This window comes from Phalacrocorax aristotelis, chromosome 1, assembly GCF_949628215.1.
Source record: "Phalacrocorax aristotelis chromosome 1, bGulAri2.1, whole genome shotgun sequence".
In the NCBI taxonomy this organism is placed as follows: domain Eukaryota; kingdom Metazoa; phylum Chordata; class Aves; order Suliformes; family Phalacrocoracidae; genus Phalacrocorax; species Phalacrocorax aristotelis.
In genome coordinates this window covers 174838355-174861322 of record NC_134276.1, presented here as the reverse complement: position 1 = coordinate 174861322, position 22968 = coordinate 174838355, and the positions used below count along the sequence as shown (strand labels likewise).

At 36.1% G+C, this 22968-nt stretch overlaps 1 protein-coding gene across 4 annotated transcripts in view; it reads right to left on the bottom strand.

Moving 5' to 3' along the window:
- Positions 1 to 22968, bottom strand: part of PPP1R12A (protein phosphatase 1 regulatory subunit 12A) — a 124023-nt gene that overhangs the window by 3815 nt on the left and 97240 nt on the right. Inside the window, exons 16-25 of one of the 4 annotated variants that reach the window (XM_075080741.1) lie at positions 21948 to 22145; positions 21602 to 21770; positions 19401 to 19519; positions 18567 to 18627; positions 13127 to 13148; positions 11818 to 11959; positions 11010 to 11114; positions 10046 to 10093; positions 5408 to 5458; positions 2479 to 3702 (exon numbers count right to left, since the gene is read on the bottom strand). In XM_075080741.1, coding sequence (XP_074936842.1) covers positions 3568 to 3702; positions 5408 to 5458; positions 10046 to 10093; positions 11010 to 11114; positions 11818 to 11959; positions 13127 to 13148; positions 18567 to 18627; positions 19401 to 19519; positions 21602 to 21770; positions 21948 to 22145 — 1050 coding nt within the window. In that variant the 3' untranslated portion in view covers positions 2479 to 3567. Of the gene's footprint in view, positions 1 to 2478; positions 3703 to 5407; positions 5459 to 10045; positions 10094 to 11009; positions 11115 to 11817; positions 11960 to 13126; positions 13149 to 18561; positions 18628 to 19400; positions 19520 to 21601; positions 21771 to 21947; positions 22146 to 22968 lie in introns of those variants that run through there. The other 3 variants (XM_075080740.1, XM_075080743.1, XM_075080742.1) reach the window with 3 other exon arrangements.

The following is a 22968-nucleotide window of genomic DNA, read 5'->3' as shown; positions in this document are numbered from 1 at the left end:
ATACCCAGGTAACACCCGCGTGCACCATGCACTTGCGCGTGCACCTGTAATATTAGGATATTAGGATAAACGCGGGGTTGTTCTATGATGGGTATCTACAGACAACGAAACAGCCACTTCTTCAGGCAAAGCAACCGACACCGTTCCTTCCTCCTTGTTGTCCTGCTGTGGACTTCATACCAAAGATCCTGGGCGAAGACACAGCAGCCTTCAGCTAGCCGTGCACAAGGAACCAAGGGGGTCTGGTTCTGTTCTTGTTAAATGGGTATCTCGACAAGTGTTGTCATGTATGCTTTCCAATGAAACCTCAAAGTAATTCCAGGAATGTCACAGTCCTCTTTTAATTTACTGACTAGGGAGCTGCAGCCCGTAATGCTTAATTACATACAGGCAGACCCAGAGTGGTATATTTTCTGGTGAACTATTTTAACAAAAAGGCCGCTGTTCAAAATTTAGAACTTTAATAGAATCCAGTGCCATTATATGTCTGCAAAACTCTGTAGATAGATTTTAATCTTGATTAAAGTAATAGATAGAATAGGTATTAAGAAAATATTTTCTCTTTTCTTACGAGTCTGCTACAGAATAGAGGAAGACTGGTAGGAGACAAAAGCAGTTATGAGTAATAGGAGATTGATCAGGAAGGATAAGCTCAAGTAGCCTGAAATACTTATGCTTCTCATCTATACTAATCTCCACATACTTTAAACCTAGCCAAAGACATTTATACAATTTTTTGGAGCAGTGTATTCCTATGGCACTCAAACCTCTCATGAGGTGACACCAAACACCTTTCATGTGCAGAGGCAGGGAAAAAAAGCTTTGCTGTAAATTCAGTAAAATTACAGTTACATACTGTACTTCACACTTTGAATTCCAATTTGATTCTCACTAAAATACCAAAGTATCTTCCTGTGATGACATTCCTGAATAAGATTATACATGCACTATTTTGCTTACCTGTATTATAAGATGTGATGGTTTTGGCTGGGGTAGAGTTAATTTTCTTCATAGTAGCTAGTGTGGGGCTATGTTTTGGATTTGGGCTGGAAACAGTGTTGATAATACAGGGATGCTTTAGTTACTGCTGAGCAGGGCTTACACAGAGTCAAGGCTTTTTCTGCCTCTCACCCCACCCCACCAGCGCGTAGGCTGGGGGTGCACAAGAAGCTGGGAGGGGACACAGCTGGGACAGCTGACCCCAACTGACCCAAGGGATGTCATGCTCAGCATATAAAGCTGGGGGAAGGAGGAAGAAGGGGGACATTTGGAGTGATGGTGTTGTGTCTTCCCAAGTAACTGTTACGCGTGATGGCGCCCTGCTTTCCTGGAGACGGCTGAACACCTGCCTGCCCATGGGAAGTAGGGAATGAATTCTTTGTTTTGCTTTGCTTATGCACGTGGCTTTTGCTTTACCTGTTAAACTGTCTTTACCTCAGCCCACGAGTTTTCTCACTTTTACCTTTCTGATTCTCTCCCCAATTCCACCAGGGGGGAGTGAGCGAGTGGGTGCGTGGGGCTTAGTTGCTGGCTGAGGTTAAACCACAACATATGACTAGTAACTTTGCACTGTTGTTGTTGAGCAAATAATTATTCAATAATCACCTGACATATGTGGAGCCAACTCAGATCTGTACAGTAATAATAATGTCTGTGTTTGCTGGAGGATTTAACAGTTTTTACATACAAAACAGCTTTGTAAATTATGATTACAAAAAGCTCATGAACTGTTAAGGTACCTGTCCAGATTAATTGGGCACACTGCTATGGTTAAGCTACCATCATAATGTCAAACCTCCCTGCTGTGTTTCCATTGCTTTTCTTTTGCTAGCCAGGCTCCTCAAGCTCCACAATGATATGCCATTGAAAAATCCCCCTACAAAAAGGAATACTGAATTGTTTTCTGTGGGTTAACACCCTGAACTGGCTTACCATGGTTAAAGGAATGCCAGTGCTAGCAAAAAAAGATGGTATGTACGTGTGGCTGCGGACAGCAGTCATTAGATTAGCTCAGCTGCGTTGAAAAACCACATTGTTAGCTGAAGCTGATGTAAGACAGGCTGCCCTAAAGGGACAGCTCTCCCTTCACATGCAGCAGTATGCTCCTGCTGCTTTCTGTGTGTTAGTTTAGTTATCCAACAACACTGGGGTGAGATGGATCAAGTAACACAATGAATAAAAGGATTTGTTTTCAGCCAGGTCAGTAAGCTGGCTTGACTCACTCAGCAAGGGTTAACACAAGGGAATGCTGAGGAATGCAGGGCCTGGACCAGGAACAACCTTTCTATCCACATCCTATTGTTAGACCAACTCCAGGAAGACATGAAGCCAAAGGATAAACCTGTTTACTTCATGCCTCTTAGTGGGGAAAACCTGAGACTGGACTTTGTGAGCAGGATGAAAAAACCTACGCTTATTGCCTTGCTTCTAAGCGGGCAGCGGGGTAGGCGAGGGGAAGCAGTTTAGCAGGAGTCACTGTGCAGAAGGAAATTTTTATTTTTTCACCTACAGATCTTAAAAGCTCACTGAAACCTCCACCCCATACAGCTGTTATATAAGAGAAGGACGAAAGGCATATAGATTTGGTGTGGAATGAAACCACATTTTGTGTGGTTCCACAGAAGTTTTGAATCTTCAGTGGGTTTCTGAAACAGCCCTGCTGTTCAGAATACAAACCGGTATTTTTTCCCAATATGAAACTCAAAACAGTTCATACCTTTAACAAAAGGGGACTGAACCAGATCACCCAGTAAGTATGAACCAATCTGACACACTAGGCAGGTTTTTTGTGGCTGTGTTTGTACAGTCCTTGCATGATAGGATTCTGGTCCACGACTGGAATTCCTACATATACAGCAATATAAATCAATAATCTTAACTCAGTGCTAAAACTGGATGTTTTAAGCTGTCTAGATAAAAATAAGGATTGACCAGAACCACACAGGAAGTTAATATGTGAAAATATTAATCGACTTGAAACTCTTGATACATTTCTGAAAGGAAAGACTTTGGGCCCCTCTCAACACTAAACCACACAAATGTTAGAAGTAAAGTTGCTAATGCAACTGTTTAGGAATGCACAGTACTGAAACCACTTCTCAAACATTCTTTAGTTGAGACTAGATTTGTATCAATTCTATGCACTTCAGTTATACTGCAGTAAGAAAGCTCAATTCTTTATTTCAATTTATTCAAAATCTAGAGGCAGATCTATTTGAGCATTTACTCAAGCATAAAAACAAGGGAGTGACTTCACTGTATCCTAGTGCGAACTCAAATCCTTTCAATTCTTGCCAAGGTTTTAACATGTCAAAGGTCTCCTGGATCATCGCCAATTTATCTTCAAGTAAGGGAGGACAAGCTTCAGTGCTAGTTAGGACAATACCACACCATACCAACACATCTGCGACACCTGCAGTTGGTACACCGGACACCATGCTTTAGCCACACTTCCAGAACCGAGCAGCAGTAAGTCAGTTTCTGACACACAAGTGTTAATAGTCAATTCTACCCAAGCACAAACTGAATGTCAGCACCTGCCTGGCTACACAAAGGAGAAGGCAGAAATTACAAGTCCACAGAGCGCAGTTGCCTACAGGACCCTGACAGCTTGGCAACCACCCGGGTCAAGGCCCTATTCTCAGTCACCAGTCGCTCATTTATGAGTCTCAAAGATTGAATCTGCTTTATTTGTTGCAGGTGCTGCAGGAATCAAAGAAATAGGAGAGAAAACAAGAAAAAAAACATGTATATTATGTTTAAAAGAACTAGAGATGAGCAGAATTGAAAGAAAACTTGAAAAATTGAAAAGACAGTCCTGTTTAAAGTAGATAAGTCTCTCTGAAAGGAAAGTATCAAACAAGTGGCACATTCTTGAAAAGCAATCTAAGAACCAGCAGTGATTCGTCACAGCTTTCCAAAACAGTTCAGGATACATTAACAATGAGAGCTATTCCTGGAATTCTTTACTTGACATCCTAATTGCACAAACTAAATCTCCTATTCAAAAGTCTGTAAATAATGACACATTTAACATATACTTTTACACAGCGGTGCAACAAATGATAGGAAGACTATTTAATCTTTAATTCAAAACTTTCACATATTGCTCATTGAAAGTAAGCTTTTGAGATAAGGCAATATATTTGCGTTCTCTATGTTTCTCGGAAGCCCAACCTTTCCTAACAGGAATTTACAGGTTGATGATAGAAGCTCACATCCTGTCTTCCACTCTTAGACACAATTATTTTCCTATAACACAGTTTGCTTTCTACAGATTTCACTTCTAAAGACCCCTCAAGCGACCAGACATTGTGTCCTCCCTTACAGCAAACTATCTTAGCATGAATCCAAGGGAACTAGAGGCATCGTGGTTGCCTTCTGCCTACATCTGCCTGTCAGCTTCAATTATTTCAACAAAACTTCATGCATGTATTTTAATAAAAACTATTTGCAAGTTAATGCCGCTTCCAAGCACCAGAGGGAGCTCAAAAACGAGCCTGAAAGGAAACTTCTTATTAATCAATGACAAATACCAAATGTCTTCTTTAACATTTTGGAGTGAAAAAATGTTTTCTGTTTCGTCATGTTCCACTAGTTTTCTAGTCGTACTTTAATTCTATCAGTTTTGGTTAACCCTGTCCAATATTGCATCCAAGGGCATAATACAAAACAAACCTGCCAGATTTCTCACCCTTCTTAATCATATCAGAGGATTTAACATAGACAGACCAGGAAAAGAGAAAAGTCATACCATGACTGGTTAAAAAAACAGCCAGAAAAGTATTAAAAAAGTATTTTCCTTCTGGGATTCAGTTTATATGCAGTTAAAAAAAACAAAGGGAAATCAGTGGATGTGGTAAACGGTACATATTTATCAATGTCTGAAATCTATCCACTGCTTTTTGTTAACTGAAAACTGATTATTATTCACTCTATAGAAATGAAAGTTTTGATAATGGTAACATGCTGTCTAATACATAATTTAAAGAGCATGAGATAAAGGTTGAAGGACCATTTAATGCTTGCATACCTATGGAATTATATGCTACCATTATTTTTAAGTGAATAAAATACAGAGCATCACATCAAAAACATAGATTGCAATTCCATCTTGATTAGATCCAGATATGTTTCACTCCAACCATCTCTGAATGTTTCTCGTTGGCCAATGTGTTACAGAAGCACAAGTCTCAGCACATTGTTAGAAGTCCTACATGTGTGACTGCTTATGCTGGCGTAACAGCTTCGCTACAAGCTACATGACATGAGAGATTTTGAAATGCAGCTATAACTTAGTTATTTTCTAATGAAATTATAGAGACCAGTAATACTGCCAGACTACATGTTGCCCTGACATAGTCATACACTTTGTTATTAATGGTTTAATGTGTAATAGTTTACTTACTTTCAGTTCCTCTTCCATTTCAGATATCCTTCTTTCTAGAGCTCTTCTTTCCTAAATCAGAAGACATGTGTTAACACTGAACAATACAATTTTTAAAAAAATTACTGCTTGTAAATACTGTGGTAACAGTGAAATACTTCAAGTTTCAAAGATCATACAACCAAAAGCATAGTGTGGACAGGAAACTTGTGATGGCAGTGATATATAGAAACTCTGTCAATACGGAATTTTAATATCTGAGGAGGAAGAGATATAGAAATGTACATCAAGTCCTACAAAATATACCCCTTCCTTTACACAAATTTAGACAGGCTGTAAGTACCATTTGTTTGGATTTATTTCTCATGAGCTGGACTTCTGTGATAGCTTAATATACAAGAAATGCAGAAAATTATCAGAAACAAAAAGGAATATTAAAAGAAAGCAGCACAAAAGCATAAGTTTTTGTAGACAAGCAAACGTAACTGAAACATCCGTCTCAGCTCAGTGGGATCTGTCCACACTATAAACTGCAACGTAGTGTAGATATGCCCAAATTTACAGTAAAGGAGTTCAGCTGAGCACCAAAGATACCTAGCTACACCTGCTTCTTGAGCAAATGTTTCCTGAATATTTTCTGCGTTTCTAGTATAGGTTGTTTTTTTTTTGGGGGGGTTGTTTTTTTGTTACCTGAGAAGCAGGAGAAATTATCCTTTGTAGAGAACTTCAGGTTGTTTTGGTTACAGTACCCGAGCCAGCGTATTGAAAGTTAGCTTAGGGTTTTCTTTATTATGCTGCAGTCTGCAGTGCAGACACACTAGCATATTTCTAAATGGCATTATTTTGTTCATTCCTAATTTTCAACACATCTGACAGATGAATAGCTAATGCAATAGACTTCAGGGATTTGTAGCTTGATTGCTTGCTTTCCTGTGTCAGACAATGCAGTGTGTCTCATTTAAAAGCAGCTGCGGTTATCAGTACTCTACATTCAGATTTTTTCCAGAGTGTGAAAGGCAAAAGCAACAGATTATTGCGAAGTGGACATATGCATCTGCATACAACGGTGTTACGCAAACAGCAAGCAGCATTGACTGAGGTGTGTAAAACTTTGGTTAGATCATACCGCCCAGTAGATACTGACTCTTGCCGGTCACCTTTCAGATATAAATCATTTGAATTTAGTTTAATCATAGTGCAGTTATACCCCAACATTTTCCCACTTTAGCAAACAACTTTAAAGGTTTATCAAAGTAACAGATTACTGCAGTTGTTAGTACTTAATGTACTTTACTCCTTCGAGTTAAGACTTTCCCCGTAACTGACTGACAGTAATGGGCATAAGAAGTACTAGCGAGTTAACTGCAGTAAGCAAGTGACTAACAAAAAAACCCACGCCATCTTACATTGCTTAGAATTGTACCAGTTACTTACTAGCTTTGTAGAATAACATGTATTACCAGTGTTCTTACATTAAGCAATATTTGATAATTCCTGCGATTACCAAAAGATGATAAAATAAATCTCAAAATTTCAAATGGTTAAAACTCGTTAGTCTTTTTGATGCATTTGCTTAACTAGCGTGTTGTGCTTGACTGAGAACAACCATTAGCAATAAAAGCCTATTAAATAAAATCCTTTTTTTCATTAACTTTGTATGCTTCACATTATATAAAAGAAATATTTAAATGGACTGGCCAAGATATAAGATTTATTGTAAAAAGTACTGTTCTGATTAGATGAAGCTATGCTGCTCTTTTTCCTGAACTGCTTACTCTTTTACAAACTGGCTTGAGGAATGCCAGCAAAATAACACATTGCCATTTCACTGGGAAGATTTGCCGGTATTATTAGATTAGTCCGTGGACTCAAAGAAAGGGGTTGAAATTTATGCCATCTACAATTTTATGATGTACTTCAACAACTCTATAAGGTACATTTGTAACCCTCAAAATGGAAAAAATACATGCTAGTCTCTCAGCTTATAAAATAGCAATAGCTCATTTGTATTTATTAAAGCAACTAGGAACCACAGTCTTTGTGCTGTGAGATTGAGGTACGGGTATACACACAGATGAAAAACTGACCCCAGAGTTATAAAACTATTAAGAAGTAAAACCACATTATATACCTACTTAAATTCAGTAATAGCAAAAAATACACCTCTCCACAACCCAAATTCCCAGATGATTAATTCTAAATTTGGAGAGAACTGGTTAAAGGTACCTACAATTCTGAATTCTGATCAGACAGAAACCTTGCAGTTTGAGTTTTATTACCACATCATACGAAATTTTGCAAAAGACTTTTAGCATACTTCTCAGAGTGACAGGCAGTTAACGAAACCCTTACTTTTGCCTATGTATTGCTATGACCTTGCAACTGTGATCCGATCGGTACCCCCATCCCTATGGGAAGAGCCCCTTTCTGGTAAACAGTTCTCAAATGCACAATATTGGGAATGCATCACCAAATCACATCATGGAAACCCACTTCTGAAAGCCGAGTTAAAATCAAATTCAAAGACAGTGTTTTCTAAATTTTATTACTGTGCAATTCTGGTTTTAATAAATGTTCCCATCTTCTTTACTGAGAAGGTATATTTCAGCTTGAAAATGTCATAGTTCAAAGATGCCTTAGGTTTTTCTCTGCCAGCCTTTCTTTTCTTCCAATTTATTCTCACCACTTTACTCTTCCTCTCCCCTTTCTCTACGTAATTTTTATGATCATCTTAAGTTTTATATTTTATATATTATAGATAAAATATTATTGAATTTATTAAAAACTCAATTTTATATTAAATTTATATACTATAAAATATATTTATATAAGTGTATATATTATATGAAACATATTCAGTTTTATATTGTTTTGTTATAAAACATACATATTTCATCTTATATGAAGTCATATACTTGGACAAGCATACTTAGAAAAGCCCTACAATTTGTTTCTACCTTTTACATTTATATTGTTACATTATACATTAAAAAGGTGTCTTTAAAATTATTCTTAGACATCTACAATCTGGACTGAAATTGGTAAGCTTATTTCTAGAGATCAGCTATTGATGACTAGCAGCTGAGAATCCTGCTTCAGTCACTTTCAAAGTGAAATGAGCTCCAGATTTTAACAAAACAAATACAATCACAAATAAATTCCTGTTTAAACTGTCTGAAGTTTAAAATTATAAAATATAATTATATTCCTAAATCTTGTGTAAATCATGTTTCAGCCATACAGCATTATCACTAACTGTATTTTTTAACCTGCTAGCTTTAGTACTAATACATTTAGGAAGAGTAACATTTCTGAAAGACATTTTGCTGTTGGACTAAAAGTCTTTACCAAAAAGGTGCAAAAAATTCTAATATAGCCAATTGTTTTAATGCAATGGCCTATTTTGGACGCAGCTAAATCTATGAAATAATTTAAAGTTCACTTGTGTGGCCATGATTGCAAGCAAGAAACCAATTAAAGACACTGATGAAACTTTTCCACTGATGAAATCACTGCCTACAGCAGGATGCCAAAAATTCAAGGAGGAACTGGTGCTAAAAGGCCACTGCAATTATCTGGAGAGATTATTAAGATAAAGATAATGGAACTTCAGGAAGTGCCCGAGAGCATTTCTACATCACCATGTGCTCCTATAAAATCTACAAAGTGTCTGTAGAACTAAAAATTGTTTTCTAAACCTCATATACTGGAAAGTAAACATAAAAGGCTAGTGAATGTGTAGTTTACCAGGGATAAATAAATGTATACTGTATCACTTATTACTGTCAAAGTCCATTTAGTTTTCTTCCCGTATAAGTGTCTAACGTGTCACTCCAGGATCAGGGCAGGAGAAAGGAATATGTGGACAGGGTCATGAAGGAAGCCAGGACCACAACAAAGCCAATGTAGTTTGCTTCACGTTGCTGTGGAACTTTTATAGGGATGGATTTTAAACTAGCATGAAACTATAGCCTAAAATTATCATGTGTCCAACTTCTGAAATAATTCCTGTAGTCACATATGGATTTATTACATGACCTCTTTTGCCATTCAGTTTAGGGTTGTCTCTGACCCTGATGCCCCTCTTCCCACACTGCTTACTCATTCTCTCCCTGCTGCCCCAGTATCATATTCCCTCTGGAAAATGTTACAGTACAAGGAAAGAGAGAGATTATGATTCATTTTATATCATTAGCAGGTTTAAGGCCTCATGTCTGTGACGCAGAAACTGCTACTTCATTACCAACAATAATTGGTAAAGCAACACGCACGCCTCTGGAAAGCTCTGAGGAAATTAAAGTCCCTGACTGTTGGAAATGCATTAGAAGATGAGATGCTTTGAACGTGCTTAACCCTCTGGAGTGCCAACATTGTTTTGGATGAGATGGAACGAGCAGCAGATCCCTGGAGGGCTGTGGGGTTTAGAACCTGGTAATCGTGAACCAGCAGGCAACCTGAAGGCAGTCCTTAAGAGTAATTCCATCTCACAGTATCTCACATTCATTGCCACTTTGAAACCTAAAATCCCCAAATCTTCTAAAAAATGCAAGTTATAAGAAAGGCTTCTGTTCCCACTAAGACATATCCAAGCCAGGGGTTGCAAAACAAACTAAAACAAAGCCTGAACTGGAGTACTTAGATCTCTGGCAGAAAACTCACCCTTTTCTCCATTTCCAAGAGTGATCTGTCAGCAAATCGTTCTTGTCTCTGAAACGCAAAATTAATAAAGACATTGGTACTTGTTCTTAAACAACATAAAACTGAGGAAAAACAATTCAATTGCATGTTTTAGTACTCTGTCTGAAGTACACCTTCAAAAGTATTTTAAAGTATGTTCAGGGAAGTAACACAGAATTAAAGAATAAAGAAGAACGAACTGGATTTATCACACACTTCCTCTGTGACCAGCCCTAAGTAGTTTAATCACTACATAGCCTTTGGCAAATAGGAGTAATACAGTATTTCTATGTAAAAGCATTACAAAACAAACATCTTTTTAATGCACTTCACTGATATTTATGGGGTACACATGGAAGACACTTAAGTACCTACACAGGTGAATTGTGGCAAATGTGACCTGAGAATAGGAGACACTCTTTCTTTAGCAATTTAAGACAAATTTTACTTTTGTGTACATATTTGGTATTACTGTATGCAGCACTCTTATCTGAGAGCAGTTACCTGTAACCGGAGAGCACTATTTGCTCTTTAGTTCTAAGATAAAGCTATCTGACCAGCCAAGAAGAACTGGCAGGTTATGCCAATCTGCCAGCTGGTTTATGAATCAATCGATCAGTCCCAACTGACACTTTGAATATAAGCTTAACAGTGTAGAATGTGTTTATCCCTACACTGCAAAGAAGTTACACATACATGCTGGCAAGAACCACTACTACTTAAACAGGCAGGAGGCAGTCCCACACAACTTGTTCACAGCTGAAGACCAGAATCCTGCACTCTTTTCTCTTTAGAAACAGAGGGGTACTCTTCTTCACTCCTGCCTTTGGATAAGAAACAAAGCTGATGCCTAGTAAAGAGCTGCCCATACCCTGGGGCGCTTCTAGTTTGCTATCTACCATGTCAGCTAAGTACAGGCTTTTTGGTTTTTTTTTTTTTTACAAACCTGAGTGGTCTTCTCCAACTGTAGCTTAAGGTCTGTAAGTTCCATGTTGGTATCATGTAACTGTGCTTTCAGTTTTTCATTTTCAGCTAGAGTCTGTTCATAAAGCTGAGAGAAAATATTCATTTAAAAAAAATACTGAATAATATTTCAGTGAGATTAGCTGAAAAACTTAAAAATAATGATTAAGCTGCATGTAAAATGAACAAATACCTTAACAGCCGAAGAAGTAAAAATCAGCTATAGATTTTAAAGATGTATAGAACTAGCAAACACTTTGAAGAACTGTTACCAAATATTTCTAGGAACAAGCAACATTGCATAGGGAGCACATAACTTACTTTACACGTATTAAAAAAAATACTTGCCATTTTTTTGGCTTCAGGCTTCATAGATAAGACACCACTTCAAACTTTTCGACAAACTCTTCCTCTACTTTAATGCAAGATCTGAACAAGTTTTTACACCGTATGTATGTAAGCTAGCAAACATATAAAATAAAAGGCTTCACGTCTGTATAAAGCAGTGCTAATCATACAGTCAACTAAAAAAAAATATTATAGTATTTTTCATAAAAATGGATCTTGGTTTCTCTGGATTTCTCCCTTGCATTGCATTGAAGAGAAAAGTGCAAAAGGCAGAATCTGTTTTGTAACGTGCATTTTCCCCCACTGTAGGGGTTGCTCTGCTCCTCCATTCAGTTGAGTTGCTTTAAGCAGCATTTGTGATGCAATATGAGATAATTTCCAGACAATTTATGAAAAACAATAACAAAGTTCTATTTTCACACCAAAATTATTTTATCAGATACCTTTTTAAAATCAGTGCTATCTTCTTTTTCTAGTCTACTGCAGTATGGTTTTCGATCTTCAAGGTAACTCTGTGACCCCGATCGCCCCTGTGCTGAATCATAACGATCACCTGAAGACATGCTGAGGGATCCCGTATCATATCTGTAAAAGAAAAGTTCTTATTTTTCTTTACCTTTGTGTTCAAACTGAGACCACTCACTGTATCAAACATCGTGAGTTTGCTGTTACCCAGCTGAAAACAACCAGATGCAATCATGCAATTTAGTTAAGCCACTGTCTTCTAATTTGATGCAAATTTGATTTTTCATTCCCTCAGTATTCATGATTTTCTGTGTGAAATTGTTTTCAAATTGCTCAGTCTTCCAAGTAAGTGCCTGTCTTATATGCAGAGAAATCTTTTAAATTAAATTTTAAAATTTAATTCAAGCAAATATTTACATGTCTTAAAGGACTTTATATTAGCTTACATACTTTAATTCTTTTTTATTTAGGTAGAAGACCTGTTTTTTAAAAATATATTACTTTAATTGAGGGGTTTTTAAAAAGCAATTTCTAAAAATTGGCCTAGATGAATTCTCCAGGTCTTATTAGATTTCAAAACTGTTTGTTGTGAATTCCAGTATTTCAACAGAAGTGGTTTATGAAACAAATCCTGAGCACAGCTTTTATCCTATTCATCACTAATTTACAGTCAGTATTAATAAAGTTTAGAATAATTTCACTTCATTCATCACTGATCAGGTGCTGTAATAGTTCTATTTAACAGATTTTCAGCACACACAACATAATAAAGTCTAATAATTAATTCTAAAGCTCTGAAAACAAATTAAAACTATTGTTTTTAAATGCATTTCCTTTTCACAAATCTTAAGGAAATCTGATTTTCAGAGGCTGTAATACTTTTCTTGAGATTCCTTTGAAAATGTTCAGTAGGGTATTCTAAAAAAGGGGCAACAAGAACCTCTTGTCTTCCTGGTAAAAGCTGACTTCATACTGATAATTTGTAGGGAATGGTACTGTATCCCCTGTGTTCTACAAAATGCCCAGCCTGTCTTCAGTGAACTACAAATACAGAGCCCAGTACATTCCCCAGAATGGAGTATCCCACCTGCACATGGGAAAAAATATTCAGGAACTGTAGCTTTACAACCATGTTTCATACAAATGTTAAATATCATTAATTCCTTTTAAAGCTCAGCCCAGCTGACTACTGAGGTTAAGCTGAACTTGTATATAAAGAACTTAAAATGAGAATATGCGAACAAAAAGTCTAACAATTTTAAATTAATTTGTTTAAATTGCACATACCTTGAAAGGCTATCACTCTGAGGTGGGGAGGGGTAAAAAGAGAGAAGAAGAGATCAAGTCAATAATTTAAATAAAATATATAACAATCTTTGAACAACTATAGCTAAACAGTTATGTTAAATGCACATGCTATCCAACAGTATGTATTATCTGAACATTTGTCAAGCTTCAATCTGTTATGCCTGGAACAGAAAATAAATATGTGCTAGAATGTGCTTGCCAAAATATGATTTACAAGGACGTTAACATTACACTCTAAAAGTTTGGACTGTCCTAAACACCGGAGTTACTTCAGCAGTCGGCGCATTCTGCCATTTGCCTGCCTGTTATCAAAGGCATCAGAACTGTGTTCCCTGAATTCCCTATTCCTTCTTCCGCTTCTCTAACATTAGCAATAATGTTTTGAAAGGTCAACATAATAATGACTTCAGCTTGAAATAATAACATAAAATGAGCTACAGGATCATAGTTTCAAATAGCTCAATGGGAAACAAGCTACTACACCAACAACATAAGGAAGTACTTATTAGACTTAATTTAAATGACATAATTTAATTTTTTTTATATTACATTCATACAGTCATTCATTCCAGGTGAATCCACAGGCACAAGGTTCACTCACTTTACTTGACACACAGAATATAATTAGAAGTGATGACTTCAGAGTGAGAGAGTGCCCTTTAAGCATTACATCAGTCATACAAACCTCTTTCCCCTCTGGGTGGTCAATATAGATTTACCATTTATTCCAATTATAATAACAATCTTCAGTGAAGACACTTCAGTCAAGAAACTCTACTGATGTATCATCACCTGGACATGCTCCAACGGTATCCCCTAGCAGGGGCCGACACCTTCCCCATAGGTGGGTTTTCTGTGGGGTGGTGTGGTTTGTTTGGTTTCCTTTTTTAGGAGGCACCTGTATTTTTTTTTACTTGCATAGAGGAAAATAGCCACATTCTCCACAATGCACTCAATTTCCCCTTTGACACCTTGAAGTGCATTTACTACACACAGAATATCAAAAGTATGTGCTGTAGTCTAACCACTCCTAATAGAACATTGTTGTTTTTTGTTAAGAGCATGCATAATGCTGAGAACTTGAGCGATTTTGTAGAAAATGTCACAGTTAGGTGGCACACACCTATACAAGGATAGTTTTTAAGCTACTGGCCACAGTATGATTGACTTCCAGCTAAGTATGAGTCTTATCTTCCATTACCATATGTTTAAGTAAGATCAGCGTGAGATTACAGAATTCCACCATGTAATCAATGACCTAAAAAAATCCCTTTTCCACTGCTTCCTTCCCACCTCAACAAAACAGAGGAAGCTTTGTCTGTAAAGGCTTTACGTTTTCTCTTTTTACCTTGAAGGAATGCTGTATACAGAAAAATGCTAAGCCGGTCCTTTTAACCTCTACCTACAACATAGGGCAGCCACCACAAGGAAGTAAACCATTCCTACATTATTTCTTAACAAATATGCTTTTTTTCTTTGCTTCTAGTAGACTCCCCTTGGTACTGTGGGAATGTGAAAACCTCCCAGATCTCCATTCCCCTGCTGCATTATAGCTTCCCGAATGGAAAGGCAAGTTATCAATTCACACATGACCACCTTAGAAACAAAATTTTCCAGCTACACGGGGACAACAAATAAACTGGTGAGGTAAGAGAGCACTAATTACTAGAGACAGGAAAACACTGATGCAGCCCATTCCCCCAGCTGAGGCTGGGAACCTGAGAAGCCAGACAAGGACTCCATAGTCTGCAGAAAACTATACATCAGCGGTTTTCATTCCCTGAAAGCTGTGAAGCCCTGCTCCTGCTGCACAAGTACTATACAGCCTCCTCATCTCACTGAGAGAGCAGCACACCTCAGAAGCACATGCCCGTTCTTGTACCCCTCACGTTTCACAAAACCCATTAGCATTTTCTGGTTTGATTGGTTTTGGGTTTGGTTTTTTTTTTTTTTAAAGCAGCCTTACAGTCAGCTATTTGCTTTATTTTCCCCTTCAATTTGTCTCCGTTCGGGTCAGTCACAACTTTTGACATTTGACAAAAAAAAACCCCAACCTGTGAAAAGGGGTTAAGTCTACAAACTCTGCATAAAGCTTGAGAAGAAATGGTGCCAACACAGATATCCCCGTTCATCCAGATCACACAAGATGGATGTTCTTCATACAGTCACAGAACTGAGCAGCCATGCTTACATTGGCAGCACGCAAACAATAACAAAAAATTAAAACGTATGTATCCTTATCTCCACAACCTGAAACAACACTTCTAACACTATGCCATCAGTCTATACACACCATAAGGGTGCCCCAAAAGAAACTCTGTATTTGAAAATGAAGTTTAAGCTTCTAGACAGGCCCATGACACTTTAGTGAGGTTAGGATAATTACTGGCAATGGCAATAAAATATCAGTCAGGTGGAATTTTCTGTACTGTTTTAAATGAGTGTTTCTGTAAAACTGCCACAGCAGTGAAACTGAGAAAGAAAATTTGAGTACAGCATTTAATCAACACTATTAATGGTAGATTCTCATGTTTATTCCCACAGAAGTAGACGACCTAATGACATTTATTATCCTAATACAGCTAGCCTTCACCTTTCAAAAGTCACATATATGATCTCTTGAAAATAAAATTTCAGTCCTTTTAATTGCAACCTAATCACAGTTGTTCTACCTATCCAATTTATTTTTTTTTAATACCTCATACGGAAAAACAGGCTTCAAGGAAACACTTTTTTACCTAGAATCCTTCAGTTGCCAAAGTGATCTTCCAACTCCTATTTCTGAACTGCTGTCATACACCTTAGTTCTAAGACTATCCTTCTAGCAGGAACACCGATTTTCTTTAAGTAACGTGGCATTTTTTGTGCCAATTAAAGAAATTCTCAGCTCTAAACATAAAAAAGCCTACACAAAATTTCATTAGAACAACCTCCATCTGTCAAAGTGCTTAGCACAATCTGGCTTCTCTTTAACAGCTCTCCTTTATGGACAAATGATCAGCTAAGAAGTCAAAAGCCAGTTCTGAAGAACAAGAAAGCACAAACTGAAATCTTACAAGACGGTTCTTTCAAAGACCTCTGAGATTAATAAAATGTTAATTTCTCTGGTTCCTTAAAGATTTCAGACTAGAAATTATTTTGTTGAAGGTCCATTGATTTTCTTTGTAGCATGCACTCGTGTGCAAGGCTTGTTCTTGACCTCCTCTCTTTAGTTTAAACTCTTGAGTTACTGCCAAAGCTCTTGGAATTTTATAGTTACCATCTTCTACCTCTGGCTTGTCGCTTCACCAAGCAAAAAAACCCAACAGCAGCACCACATATGGGAGTAACAGAAAATTTCAGTATTTCCAAAGTTTCTGTCTCCTGAATAGCAGCACATCAAATAACCAGAACAACCGAAAAAGCACAAACATTTTCTAAATGTCTTTCATTGTAATTCTAGTTTATTCATACCTCTTTCATTTTCTCTTCCTAGAACTGAAAAGGATTTATGAGCGAATAATGAGGAATCTCTACAATAAAGCATGCAATATCTGTGTCAAAGTGAAAGTAGATTTAGCAACTGCAAAAAGGAAAGTGCAATTTCTTTAGGCATTTAAAACATTAAAAATTACACTTTTTGCCATGGATTTGGGAACAAATTGCCTATTAGAATGTTCATGATCTATTCCATTGGTATTTTTGTAAGGTGGCAAAATACCGCATTGTTTAATGCATTTAGTTCTCCGTTTATTGTTGACAAATGCTAAATAGCTGTTTATCAAAAAGAGGAAGTTACTTGGAATCTACATAATGTTTTAAATCTCTGATAAGCCATTTGTATGCAAAGGAAAAAACCACCTTAATATGAAAACAACTAAATTGTTATAAACAAATTTTAAGATACCTCATCATTAACAGGATTATAATTAATTCTAAAGCTAGGATGTTTTTCGCAATTTTGATACTATACTGGAAATTCCATAGTAGGTTTGACAACATTTGAAAAGAAAACTTAAAAACACATGACATACTTGTTTTGATACTCAACTCACTTTCAGTCTGTTTTGGTATTTTCTGCAGCTGATATAACAAAAGAGCTTATATCAACAAAGCAAAATTGATTTATGTAGCTAGGTGACAGTGACCTTGGTTCACACATTCAATGTATCTCAGAACTCTCCACGAACTCAAATCTCATATTATATTGATTCCTAATGAAACGAAGCTACCAAAGTCTTTTGTAGGAAGTATACAGCCTAGGAGTATGTTTTGACTCCTCAGCCAAGCCAAGATTAGGTAGCCAATTCTGTACTTCTGCACCATCCTACCCCAACACATCCACCCTTTTAATCATAAATCATATTCATAATTTTGGGCCTGATATACCACTGTTTCACTCTAGTTTGATACGAGTCTAATTCTATCAGAAGCACCACATGCACATTCTACCAAAATGAACTTCTACAGGACAGGAGTAATTACAGATAAAGGGGTATTGATATGTACTCATGGGAGGAAAGGAAACAGGACTATGCATTTATGTTAACGAAACACAGAAATAAAAAATACAGCAAACCAAAAATCACACAGGATGAATCTCTTAACTAAGGTATTTAAGGAATGTGTAATGGAAGCTTTTGCAAAAAGGAGAGAAACATTACTTGAGCTTTATTCCTTGGTAATGATCCTGATTCTGTATTGTTACTCCAGGGTAGAGGTCAAAAGAAATACGTTCTGCTATACTATTTTATAGTACAGCCTAAGTCACTACTTCCCTCTTCATCATGCTATCACACACCATTCAGTTTATAAGAAATTCTTCCATCAAATCAAGCCTACTATAGTGCTTTCCACTGACTTTTAAATAAGACTAAAAATACTGAATTAGGATGTTCAGAAATCCATTTTCTTCAAGGCAGAAATTGGGTATATTGTGCTCTTCAACTTTCCACGCTTCATTACACTAACTTCTCATATTATTTGTTAATCACATTACTGACACACTGAGTTTAATATTAAAAGGTTTTAATTAGTTTGCATAAGTCACCGGACATAATTTATCTGAAAATAACAGAACAGATGGATCAAAGATTTTTGAAAGGTAGAAACTGAAAGCTCCCTCCAGTAACTTGCTGCAACATGTCCCTGACCTATGCGTCAGAAATTTCACCTACATTTTCTGGATGGTAATTCTACATAATCAGAATGGAAGAGAAAAACATCAGGTTTAGCTATTATTAATACATTAAAAATTGTTATTAAAGTCTGCAAAGGAAATGGCACTGAACCATAGCCACAAATTACGAATCAGAAAGCACTTGTAAGAGCTCTACCATAAGTACTCTTTTAATTGAAGCCAACTGCAACAAAAATTTTATGATCAAAATGCATTTGTTAAGAAGTTAATAAATTAATTATATTTTTAAAAGTACCTGAGTTTCTTTCTTATTTGTTCCTTCTTCTGAATCAGACTGGTGTTCCTGTTCATTTTCATCACTCTGTTAAAAGAGGTGTGAGACGAAAAATAATTAAACTGTTGAAAGCTTACTGAGATTTTAAGGCATTCTAGACTTCCAGTGTGGAAAAACCAAGAGTGATAGGATTATACCTAACTGAAATAATTTTGATTGTTGATAATTTGATTAATATGTCATATATCACCAAATATCAACAATCAAATGATTACTTGAATACCATTGAAAATGAAAATACATGGGATATATGATAAATATTCTAAATCAAATACATGTTTTCAGTACCAGGAGGAGAGGAAGCAGAACTTTGCATTTGGCATATGAAAACATTGCTTTTAAAAATTACATACTGATCCCCTGATGAAGAATAGGGAAAGGGAATTGGCTGAAACATCATCTGTAACCCTTCTAATCTGATAGCAGTTCTTTTAGTTGTAAGTACATGGCTACTTGTAATGTGTCAGACAAGTCGTCTCATTCTTACAGCTTTGGTATGCACGCAATAGAAAAGAATTGTTTAATGACTGTTTTTTCCTTAGATAATTATTAATTCCTATTAAGTTATGATTATTACACTATTCATAATTCTTTTAGCATTATCAACATAACTTAGGCTTAATTTTGATTTTGCTCCTGAAAGCTTCAAAACAGAAACAGAGAATACATAACTTGAACCAGCATCACTTTTTCCAGAAAATTAGTACTCTAAACTATTCTCTATTTTAAGAATACACTACACACATTGCACACTGCTACAAGCTAAGACTATAAAATAGCAGTACCAGTCATTTACTTACATCTTTAGTCCAAAAAGAAACTCCTGTAGATCGTCGTTTTTCTCTTGGTCGCCGCCTTTCCCTTATAGACTTCGGCTGTGACTTATCTTCTTCCTTTTCTTCCTCTTTTTTGCCCCCTTCTGTTAGTAACAACTTTCTTGTTCATTTAAGTATGACACAATCTAATTTTCTGATAATTTTCTGAAATACTTCTCAGTCTTTAAAATGCTTACAATTAATGTTTTCACCTGAAATAAATTCGCTAAAGAGCTTCTTACTACATACAGGGTTTGCTGTAATATACATTCGTCAGAACACAGCTCTAAAATATTGTAAATATTGTTCCAACCGGTGAATAGCAACTGCAAAATACTAATTCTATTGCAGCCACCTGACAAAATGTTTCAATATAACAGTCATACAATACAAATTGGACTTACAACTCAATTTTCCAAACTGTCACATAATAATGCAAACATCTGTGTCAGTAAATGTTTAAAAGTACAAAATAAGAGAAGATAATTCTTCACCATTCTTCAACAAACAATGTTTTTTTGCTTACGTCAAGAATTCTGTATTAAACAAAAAAACTTTTGAGAGTCTGTTAAGTCCTCCTTAGAGTCCCCCTTTTCATCACAGTCCTCTCCACTCTCCCCTCTAAAGAAGAATAAAATAGGATCACCTAGACTAGATTAATACTATATTACAGATTTCCTTTTTCTTTAAAAGAAATGCAATTTTAATTCAAATCTGACATAATACCTCAGGATTGTGTTTGTTCCCCTATATGCTTACAAGTAATTTGTAACAAAAACCCAAACCACTAATTAAACAAACCTACCTAAGCCAAAGTTATTTACCTATTAGCATGCAGTCTATTCAGTCTATTATTTGTTTATTAAAGAAAGAAACCATAAATTTGAGTTCAGACTGAAGCATCACTACTAATTTAACTTTACCATCACTGGTCTTCAAAGGTAAATAAACATTTTAGCGTGAACCAGGAATTAAACAGAAAAGAAGGAAATATAAATATTCATGATGAACATACAACTTTCTGGATTAAATAAATAATTTTACCTCTGGGCTATCAGACGGTAATGTATTTCTCCTCCTAAAGTCATAATTTGAAAAAAACTGCTGTAGCTACTATTTATCCATGAAAATACTTTCCATAGAAAAGTCTAGAAAGAGTTTCCTACAGTAAGCATGCATTACTGAAGAATCTTAATCCAAATTTCAGTTCATATTAGGACAAAGGCGGAAAAAAATTAGAAAAATCATAGCCCTGAAGCTTAGTCCAATAACTTCCTCAGAAAATACCATTCTAGGGAACATGGCAATACTGCTATATACTTCATGGAGATTAGATCAATTAATGATTTTGTATCATAACAGAATTACCAATTTCAATCAGTAATCCTATATTGAATCTATAACTTGAATTAAAGTATTTCTCCCAAGTCAACAGCAGAATGCCTCCAAAAGAGAACAGGAGATCACACTGCATGTCAACAGCCTCCTCCTTTGACAGGCAACTAATCAGGCACAATAGCAGATGATTCATATTTGAAACAAGGGCAAAAACTCTGTGACATCAGAGAAAAGCTTTTTCTCTAACATCTCAATCACACATCTGATCCTCAGCTTAAGATTAGCTAAACCAGTTAAACTATCTAGAAGCATGGTCACATTAAATATTAACTAACACCACACTGCCACCAAAAGTATCCCCTTCCCTCCTTTGTTTTCAGGTGCTCATGAAGCTATGGGAGGTCCTTAAGGGATTAAAGCATCATTCCAGTCCTTCGATGTGGAAGGAATGAAACAAAATCCCAGGTATTTAGCAATTATTTAATCAAGTAAAATTCCTCAATACCTGCAAGTATTAAACCCTGAAATGTGATACTTTATTATAGTTGCTGTGTTAAAGCAGAAATGAAAGCATTATGTGGGTACTGACAGCAGAATATTTGATGTTTCTATGACCCACCAATGGAAAACCAGATTCACACAAAAAATGCTGCAAAATACCACAAAGTTCAAGAAGTCTTTTTTTCTCTATATATGTGAGTTTTCCGAATTTCTTACAGAACATGAAGAAAGACACATCCTCAGTGGTCTTACATATCGCCCCCCATTTTGAACCATCTTTAGAAACATAATCTGCCCTTTGTCAACTGAAACAAACAAAAAAATCCCTTCACAAACAGTATTCCTACCTCTCTCACTTTCCTTTGTTCCACTCCGAGAATAGGCAGAAGTTATACCTATAAGGCTGTTTGGTCTGTTTAGCTGACTTGAAGTTGAAAGAGAGCTAGTGGAGGTGGAGAGCGAAGAGGTGGATGATGAAGAAGTTGAAGTTGAAGTTGGTCTATAGCGATGATACGGCTATTTAGCAGAAAAATGTCAAAATTAATTTATGAAGATTAAACAACTACAAACCACAGGATATGAAAACATTTAAATATCTAAATAATTCTTATAGTAATACCAAAATTATAATATTCTAGTTGGAGTTAAAAGTCACATAATTTCTCTACCTAAAGAGACCCATCATGAAAATACCTCTTCAACAGTTCGGGAATATCTTTGTCTATAATCATCATCTTTAGTTTCAGATTCTTTCTTTTCTTCTTGTTTTTCTTTGTCTTGCTTTTCTTTCTCTTCTTTTTCTTTTTCTTCATTTTCCTGTTCTCTGGTTCGCGTGGGACGACTTCTTCCTATAGATTTTTCAGCTTCTTGAAGATCTGTCAGTGTTACACCCTGTGAAAACAGCAGTCAGCAAACAACGTTTCAGTATATCACTTGTATTAATGTAGATGATCACATTATATAAATACATATCTTAAATAGAAAATTCAGCTTAAGAAAATTAATTCTATTGAGAAATAAATTTTACCTATATATTCCACCTATAAGCTTTTCTCTCGACTCTTGGAACCAAACATCCCTCTTTGATTATTGGCAAGTGTTCGATCTAATGTGATATACTACAGATTCTCCAGCAACACAATTTTAGTTGAGCTAGTACATACAGATCACGTAGAAAATCATGTAGAAATCATTTAAGAACCCATTAGATACTTCCAATATCATCATAAGCATATGAAATGTTTTTGGAAGGATGCTAAAAACACAGTACTTATAAAATTTTCAGATATGTTGATATTTTACAAATTCGCTCACTGCAACTGGATTTTTAGGTGAACAACACAAAAAAACCGCCTGCATTGACAGCACCAGAGAAAGTTGCAACTCATTCCTTATTTCCTTGTTATTCTGAGGCTAAAAGCTTGTTTTGAAATAAGCCCAAAACACAAACAATTTTTGAAGACAACTTTTCTCTACTGCACTTTCCAGTTGATGTATATTACTGAGATACTTCTCCAAACACTTTGTGACCTGTTCTTCAAAGACAACTTTGCAGCTTATCAGTTATTTAATGGCTTTTTCTGTTGATAATGTTTTAATACAGTAATTCCTTGTAACTTCTCCACTGTAAAGATGCAACAATAGTTGAACTGTGGTTTGACCATCTCTCAGGGCTCTGGATTCTCATCAAGAGGTAAAAAAGAACTCCAGTAAG